This window comes from Oncorhynchus mykiss, chromosome 12 (genome assembly GCF_013265735.2).
Source record: "Oncorhynchus mykiss isolate Arlee chromosome 12, USDA_OmykA_1.1, whole genome shotgun sequence".
NCBI classification, from domain to species: domain Eukaryota; kingdom Metazoa; phylum Chordata; class Actinopteri; order Salmoniformes; family Salmonidae; genus Oncorhynchus; species Oncorhynchus mykiss.
This window is the reverse complement of record NC_048576.1, coordinates 65,723,428-65,732,741: the sequence shown is the minus strand read 5'-3', so window position 1 is coordinate 65,732,741 and position 9,314 is coordinate 65,723,428. Positions and strand designations below refer to the sequence as shown.

Genomic DNA, 9,314 nt, shown 5'->3' with positions numbered 1-9,314 from the left:
TTTTCCTTGGGATGTTTAAAGCTTGGGAAATCTTTTTGTATCCAAATCCGGCTTTAAACTTCTTCACAATAGTATCTCGGACCTGCCTGGTGTGTTCCTTGTTCTTCATGATGCTCTCTGCGCTTTTAACGGACCTCTGAGACTATCACAGTGCAGGTGCATTTATACGGAGACTTGATTACAAACAGGTGGATTGTATTTATCATCATTAGTCATTTAGGTCAACATTGGATCATTCAGAGATCCTCACTGAACTTCTGGAGAGAGTTTGCTGCACTGAAAGTAAAGGGGCTGAATAATTTTGCACGCCCAATTTTTCAGTTTTTGATTTGTTAAAAAAGTTTGAAATATCCAATAAATGTCGTTCCACTTCATGATTGTGTCCCACTTGTTGTTGATTCTTCACAAAAAAATACAGTTTTATATCTTTATGTCTGAAGCCTGAAATGTGGCAAAAGGTCGCAAAGTTCAAGGGGGCCGAATACTTTCGCAAGGCACTGTACAAGACCACTGATAATCTCCCTCGATCTGGGGCTCCACGCAAGATCTCACCCCGTGGGGTCAAAATAATCACAAGAACGGTGAGCAAAAATCCCAGAACCACACAGTCAATGACCTGCAGAGAGCTGGGACAAAAGTAACAAAGCCAACCATCAGTAACACACTACGCTGCCAGGGACTCAAAACCTGCAGTTCCAGACGTGTCCCCCTGCTTAAGCCAGTACATGTCCAGGCCCGTCTGAAGTTTGCTAGAGAGCTTTGGATGATCCAGAAGAAGATTGGGAGAATGTCACATGGTCAGATGAAACCAAAATATAACTTTTTGGTAAAAACTCAACTCGTCGTGTTTGGAGGACAAAAAATGCTGAGTTGCATCCGAAGAACACCATAACTACTGTGAAGCATGGGGGTGGAAACATCATGCTTTGGGGCTGTTTTTCTGCAAAGGGACCAGGACGACTGATCCGTGGAAAGGAAAGAATGAATGGGGCCATGTATCATGAGAGTGAAAACCTCCTTCCATCAGCAAGGGCATTGAAGATGAAACGTGGCTGGGTCTTTCAGCATGACAATGATCCCAAACACACCGCCGGACAACGAAGCAGTGGCTTCGTAAAAAGAAGCATTTCAAGGTCCTGGAGTGGCCTAGCCAGTCCCTAGATCTCAACCCCATAGAAAATCTTTGGAGGGAGTTGAAAGTCCGTGTTGCCCAGCAACAGCCCCAAAACATCACTGCTCTAGAGGAGATGTGCATGGAGGAATGGGCCAAAATACCAGCAACAGTGTGTGAAAACCTTGTGAAGACTTACAGAAAACGTTTGACCTCTGTCATTGCCAACAAAGGGTATTTAACAAAGTATTGAGATAAACTTTTGTTATTGACCAAATACTTATTTTCCACCATAATTTGCAAATACATTCATTAAAAATCCTACAATGTGATTTTCTGGGGAAAAAAAATCTAATTTTGTCTGTCATAGTTGAAGTGTACCTATGATGAAAATTACAGGCCTCTCTCATCTTTTTAAGTGCGAGAACTTGCACAATTGGTGGCTGACTAAATACTTTTTTGCCCCACTGTATATGACTAAGCTATATAAATTATTAGTTTTTATTTCTTGCCCACCAGCACCCTGCCTCGTTCAGGGGACTAAACTATTATCCATTAAAAGTATTGCTTGTTTTTTGTCTCTTTTTCCATTTAGTCTTTTTTCTTGTTTCTCCTCCAATCGTAGTAAGGCATACAAGTGTTTAATACAATGGACAGACTTTATAAATGAAAATCCACAAAGTCAAGTGGGAGCTAAAAGTTCCTGGTCCCCCAGATTATCGTCTACTCCTCACCCAGATCTCCCCACCCCCTTCAGCCACCTGCCCTTGTGTGATTACCACACATAAAACGAACAGGAAAAACATGAACAGCAACACTCACAAAGTACAAAAACACAGTAAAAATAGTTACATAAAGAAACAAAAACTACAAGCATACATAAACTTAAAGTAGAAATTAATATGTGACTAATCAGCAACAAGTTTAATGTGCATCCCCTATGATGGTTAGATGAGATGTTATAAATCCACACTCATTGGTTTCAGACAAGAATGAAATTTGGAAAAATTTTACAAAATACGTTTTTATTCACATTTGCAATATTATCTTTTCACTGGTTTTTCAAGTAGACCGGCAATACAGTTCAGTTCAACACATGTACAAAAGGGAAATACAAAATATAAATAATAAATTATAAAAATAAAAAACAATAATTTATGGATTTAAATATAATAAATAGACTGACAGGGTCCCACATGATTGTATTCATGCTTTATAAACTGGTAAGGGCGTAGCTTCTGAAATGAGTCTGGATGATCAGTACATCTGTGCTGCAAGGATATCCAATCTTTGCAGATGACGTTTCATCTCTTTCCTGATGAGCTCCCACGCCTGTGCACTGTAGTTCTGAAAAACACAGAAAATTTCAAATATTAGAGGGGTGACATTTCTTGGCAAAATAATGAACATATTGTCTTGAACAACAGAGTAGGACTGGTGCCAAATGTAAAGCTTCTCAGAGTAGGAGTGCTGATTTAGGATCAGTTTTGTCTTTTGGATCACTATAAACAAGGACATAGGAGACCTGATACTAGATCAGCACTTCTCTGAGATGCTTGATACATATGGCCCCAGAACCCACTTTTTTTAAATGAACACTGCTCAAGTTTAGCCTAGCCTAGTTTATATTCATTTGATTACATGCATTAAACATGTTGCCATATGAAACCAAACTCACCATTTTTCTCAGAACCTTACTATTCAACTTCTTGAAGTACCGTTTCAGTCTCCTCTCAGGTTTCATGGCAGGTGATACCTGTTGGACAAAATTAAACAAAACATTAGCGTCATACAGGTGTAGGATCTTCATTTGATCAATATTTTTTTTCTTGCACGGCAGGAAGTGGAACCTTAACATGTATTCAATGTTTGAAAAGGATTCTAAAGATTGTAATTTCCACTTTAAAATATCAAACTTGATTTGCCATAATGAAATATGAATCAAAGCTTACAAAACATTTTCATTAATAATAATCCACAATAATTTACATTTCTCATTGCTGCAGTATTATTTATGTGACGTCGCAAAATGACTCAAAATCTGTAATTACCCATACACAGTAAGTTCGGAAAGTATTCAGACCCCTTCCCTTTTTCCAAATTTTGTTAGGTTACAGCCTTATTCTAAAATGGATTAAAGAAAAAAAATCCTCATCAATCTACACACAATATCCAATAATGAGGATGCAAAAACACAAATACCTTATTTACATATGAATTCAGACCCTTTGCTTTGAGATTCAAAATTCAGCTGGAGATGTTTCTACACTTTGATTGGAGTCCACCCGAAGTAAAATCAACTGATTGAACATGATTTGGAAAGGCAGAAACCTGTATATTTAAGGTCCTACAGTTGACAGTGCATGTCAGAGCAAAAACCAGGCCATGAAGTTGAGGAAATCGTCCGCAGAGCTCCGAGACAAGATTGTGTCGAGATACAGATCTGGGAAAGGTACTTTGTAACCACCAATACTTACTAGAGCTGGCCACCAGGTCAAACTGAGCAATCAGGGGTAGAAGGGCCATTGTCAGCGAGGTGACCAAGAACCCGATGGTCACTCTGACAGAGCTCCAGATTTTCTCTGTGGGGATGGGAAAGCCATCGAGAAAGACAACCATCTCTGCAGTACTCCACCGATCAGGCCTTTATGGTAAAGTGGCCAGACGGAAGCCACTCCTCAGTAAAAGGCACATTGCAGCCCGCTTGGAGTTTGCCAAAAGGCACCTAAAGGACTTTCAGACCATGAGAAACAAGTGTCTCTATTTGGCCTGAATGCCAATCATCACATCTGGAGGAAACCTTGCACCATCCCTACAGTTAAGTATGGTGGTGGCAGCATCATGCTGTGGGGTTCTTTTTCATTGGCAGGGACTGGGAGACTAGTCAGGATCGAGGGAAAGATGAACGGAGCAAAGTACAGAGACATCCTTGACGAAAACCTGCTCCAGAGCGCTCAGGACCTCAGACTGGGGCAAAGGTTCACCTTCGAACAGGACAACGACCCTAAGCATACAGCCAAGACAACACAGGAGTGGCTTCGGGACAAGTCTCTGAATGTCCTTGAGTGGCCCAGCCAGAGCCCGGACATGACCTGATCGAACATCACTGGAGAGACCTGAAAATAGCTGTGCAGCGACGCACCCTATCCAACCTGACAGATCTTGAGAGGATCTGCAGAGAAGAATGACAGAAATTCCCCAAATAAAGACGTGCCAAGCTTATAGCATGATACCCAATAAGACTCAAGGCTGTAATCACTGCCAAAGGTTCTTCAACAAAGTACTGAGTAAAGGGTCTGAATACTTATGTAAATGTGATATTTCAGTTTTTTATTGTTAATACATTTGCAAAAATGTCTAAAACACGGTTTTGCTTTGTCATTATTGGGTATTGTGTGTGGATTGATGAGGGGGAAAATCTATTTAATCAATTTTAGAAAAAGCTGTAACATAACAAAATGTGGAACAAGTTAATAGGTTGAATACTTTATATGCACTTTATACGTAGATTTTTCCAATTGTAGAGTTAGTAGGCTACACCTAAACCAGGGCACTCCAACAATGTTCCAGGAGAACTACCTTCCTGTAGGTTTTCACTCCAACCCTAATCTACAACACCTGATTAATTAGGTGGTTGATAAACTGAATCAGGTTAGTTACAACTGGGGTTGGCGCGAAAACCTACAGGAAGGTAACTCTCCAAGAATGGGGTTGGAGAACCCTGACCAAAACAGAGATTATACTTTAAATAGACCCGTTACTTACACAGGAATTAAGGTTCTCCAATTGGCGTTCTAGAATGTTGAGGAAATCGTCCAGGTTTTTCTTGTCCCAGGTGACAGATTTCATATTCCCATCAAACAGTTTTGTGATTTGATAGATGGTCTCTTTCAGGAATATGACTTTGTCCTCAAACTACACAGGAAGATATAAAAAGAAGATTAGAAACAGTATAGGCTTCCGTTATGGCATAAATATAACATTGGGTCAAGATCGCCATACCAAAGCATATCAGAGTTGGAGTGCTGATCTATCATCAGGACCATTCATTATAATCTATAAGTCAAAATTCTAGTCTTTACCTCAGCATCATCTATGTGTCTGTAAAGTGATGTTGGGAAAAGGACTGGGGCATTCTGTTTTGTGATATCTCCTCCCTGGAAAACAATCAATATAGTATGTTAAGTCACGTGTCAAATACTTCAAGAGCAATCAAGACAGACATAAAGTATAGCTTATACTGCAAGTACAGTAGGCCTAATGTAGATAGCGTCTCTTGATCTAGCTGTCATTATAGCCTTAGAGCCCTTTTACTATGTACATTCAAATATAGGCTAACAGTTTTCTAACACAGATGCTAAACATGAAACACATTACTATTTTGCTTGGTTGGTTGTTTTGCTGTCCTTAATACATGCATTCAGTCTCCTCTTACAATGTGCTAATAACTCACCATCTGGTCCAGCAGGGAAAGGTATTCTGCGCTCAAGTGACCGTAGTGGTGTCGGATCCAGTCACAGCAATGACACACGCTCTGCATACTGCAAATAATAAGAAAAATACAACTCCAGCTCTGCATTGTATACATTGTAAATAGCAGTTTGTTTCGCTGTTAGTTATCCAGATGAGTTTGAACATCTTGGCTGTGTAAAGTAGTTTTATGTGGAATTGGGAAAGGGAAAGCTGTATAGAGAATTTCCCCTGATCAACCTACCGGAGGCGGGGACTTTCATTTTCCGGACTAGCACATGTAGCACTTGGAATTCCATGCCTGCCCCGTCTCCTGGACGAACAAATCCAAGTAAATCTATACACATTCTCCTTGAAAACAGCTTTAAATTATAGTTGAACCACAATGAAATATTATTCAATCTAGATATCGGCTAGACTATTACTATAGCGAGAATAGGCTATTCGCGAGCTTTGCTTTCAACTGCTAATAACTTCGCGTGAACCGAGGAAAAAAGTCTGATAACAAAATCGTCGGAGTCGAAATAAAACCCACACTTTTAAAGAGATGTAGCCATATAACACATTCATTTAGTGGGTTTCGTTCAAAGTTAGTCCGAAATGTTGTTCCGTAGTCTTCTGCTGTTGCGCTTCAAATGAAAAGTGAATGGGAGACGTCAGCGTCAATACCCACATCTCTCAACTTTCATTTTCATGATGACGTAACCAACTTTCACACTACTTTTGTCTGCAGGTGATGCAACGTTGAAAAGCAACGACAACATGATTTGTTGGAACTTTACAGGGCTATTCTACTGTTGTGTGTGTGCGTGCGTGCGTGCGTGCGTGTGTGTGTGTTTGTGTCACAGTGTTCGGGACGTTTTTGAATGACTATGCAAGGTAAAATCTTGGCATTGGTTTATTGCTCCTTTTTCTATAAAAATCAAATGTACAGATCATATACTGTAGGAAAGTGGTCACCAAAACTATCTGTCTGGAGACAAGCAGGAGGAGGTGCAGGCTTTTGTTTCATCCCGGTACGAACACACCTGTTCCATCAGGGTCTTGATAAGATGTAATAGGTGGTTTCATATTGAAATGTCATGTTATAGGCTAAAATTTCAGATGTAGCCTACTTATTCTGCTGCATTCATTCATAAAGCATCTCAGAGTTGGAGTGCTGATCTAGCATCAGGACCCCCTCTGTCCATTCATTATAATCTATAAGGCAAAACTGATCCAAGATCAGCAATGCTACTCTCTGAGATGCTTTATAAATACGGGCCTTGGTGTTATTTGATATAGCCTTAGTTGTAGGCCTTATGTATAAAATCTTTTTTTCTATTGGGGACCATCCATGAATCATAAGAGTGACACTTGAAAAGTGACAGCAAAGAGTCCGAGAGAGATATTTCCCGTCACATATATCATCAATTTATTGCCTATAGTTTTACAAGCATGGCAATAACAGTAGCAAAAGGGCTGCAGCCACAACACAGAACCACTGATAGAATCTCTGACAGTGTGGCGACGTCCAAAGTGCTGAAGTGGCTGACGTCTTCATGCGTTTTAGTGCTTTACCTGTTAATGGTGCTGAAACTTCTTCTTATGTCCCATGACACGTCTGCGGTGGATGCATTTTGGGGTTTTCCCAGCTGTTTTACACAAGTTGTGTGATGTCATCAGTTTCCCCTGAGTTTTCTCCCCAGTAATATTAGACACCTTTGGCTGACGTATCAAATTGGGTAGGGAATATGTAGTTTGAAGAGTATTTGTACATTAGGAAGATGTTGCCAAGATATCCTAATAGAATGTTGATGTCTAGCCGACATATAAACGATGTAGAACTGTGGAATTTAGAATGTGTAAGACGTCAATGAGCAAACAATGTCTAAACGGTATCATCCCAATGTATAGTTGAAGTCGAAAGACTACATACACCTTAGCCAAAAACAATTCATTTCAGTTTTTCACAATTCCTAACATTTAATCCAAGTAAAAAATTCCCTATCTTTGGTCTTTATTTTAAGAATGTGAAATATCAGAATAATAGTAGAGAGAATGATTTAGTTCAGCTTTTATTTCGTTCATCACATTTCCCGTGGGTCAGAAGTTTACATACACTCAATTAGTATTTGGTTGCATTGCCTTGCAATTGTTTAACTTGGGTCAAATGTTTCGGGTAGCCTTCCACAAGCTTCCCACAATAAGTTTGGTGATTTCTGGCACATTCCTCCTGACAGAGCTGGTGGAACTGAGTCAGGTTTGAAGGCCTCCTTGCTCACACACGCTTTTACAGTTCTGCCCACACATTTTCAATAGGATTGTAGTCAGGGCTTTGTGAAGGCCACTCCAATACCTTGACTTTGTTGTCCTTAAAAGCCCTTTTGCCACAACCTTGGAAGTATTCTTGGTGTCATTGTAAATTTGGAAGACCCATTTGCGACCAAGCTTTAACTTTAACTGATGTCTTGAAATGTTGCTTCAATATATCCACATCATTTTACTGACTCACGATGCCATCTATTGTGTGAAGTGCACCAGTCTCCTGCAGCAAAGCACCCCCACAATATGATGCTGCCACCCCCACAATATGATGCTGCCACCCCTGTGCTTCACGGTTGGGATGGTGTTCTTCAGATTGCAAACCTCCCCCTTTTTCCTCCAAACATAACGATGGTCATGATGGACAAACAATTCTATTTTTGATTCATCAGACAAGAGGACATTTCTCCAAAAAGTATGATCTTTGTCCCCATGTGCAGTTACAAACAAGGTCATTTGCTGTTGTTCTGGGATTGATTTGCACTTTTTGCATCAAAGTACGTTTATCTCTAGGAGACAGAACGCGTCTCATTCCTGAGCGGTATGACGGCTGCATGTTCCCATGGTGTTTATACTTCCGTACTATTGTTTGTACAGATGAACGAGGTTACCTTCAGGCGTTTGGAAATTGCTCCCAAGGATGAACCAGACTTGTGGAGGTCTACATTTTTTATTTTTAGGTCTTGGCTGATTTCTTTTGATTTTCCCTTGATGTCAGGCAAAGAGACACTGAGTTTGAAGGTAGGCCTTGAAGTACATCCACAGGTACACCTCCAATTGACTCAAATTATGTCAATTAGCCTATCAGAAGCTTCTAAAGCCATGACATCATTTTTTGGAAGTTTCTAAGCTGTTTAAAGTCATTCAACTTTGTAAGTAAACTTCTGACCCACTGGAATTGTAATATAGTGAATTATATGTGAAATAATCTGTCTGTAAACAATTGTTGGAAAAATGACTTGTGTCATGCACAAAGTCGATGTTCTAACCGACTTGCCAAAACTGTAGTTTGTTAACAAGAAATGTGTGGAGTGGTTGAAAAACAAATCTTAGTGACTCCAACCTCAGTGAATGTAAACTTCCGACTTCAACTGAATACAGGATACATAGTGCATACCCACCAAGCACGGTGCAGGTCTGGACCGGCCTTCTTTCTTTGGTCAGAATGTTGGTTTGTTTGTTAATTTCAATGTCCATGGATAAATTTGGAGAGCACAGTTCAATAGAGAACAGCAGAGTACAATTCATTACAGTGGAGTGTAGTACAGTCCAGTTAATTTCAGTGGAGTGTACAGTACAGTACAGTACAGAAGAGTACAGTAGAGTACAGTTCATTACAGTACAGTAAAGTAAAGGAAAGTAACGTACAGTAGAGTACAGCACAGTAGAGTGTAGCCTACTTTACACGAATTTACTAAACTGTACTGTA

The 9,314-nt window shown here is 40.0% G+C and overlaps 1 protein-coding gene across 2 annotated transcripts; it reads right to left on the bottom strand.

Annotated features, from left to right (window-relative positions):
* Nucleotides 1–2,116: 2,116 nt before the first annotated feature.
* LOC110517168 (interferon a3-like) lies at nucleotides 2,117–6,262 on the bottom strand. Of its 2 annotated transcripts, XM_036938094.1 has the most exons (6): nucleotides 5,826–6,262; nucleotides 5,565–5,652; nucleotides 5,194–5,268; nucleotides 4,877–5,026; nucleotides 2,790–2,867; nucleotides 2,117–2,458 (listed from the first exon to the last, which is right to left on the bottom strand). In XM_036938094.1, the coding sequence occupies exons 2-6, from the start codon at nucleotides 5,649–5,651 to the stop codon at nucleotides 2,369–2,371; spliced, it is 480 nt and encodes a 159-aa protein (XP_036793989.1). In that variant the 5' UTR covers nucleotide 5,652; nucleotides 5,826–6,262; the 3' UTR covers nucleotides 2,117–2,368. The 2 variants fall into 2 exon arrangements, with proteins under 2 accessions (XP_036793989.1, XP_036793988.1); XM_036938093.1 differs by lacking the exon at nucleotides 5,826–6,262 and having other exon boundaries at nucleotides 5,565–5,699.
* Nucleotides 6,263–9,314: the final 3,052 nt, after the last annotated feature.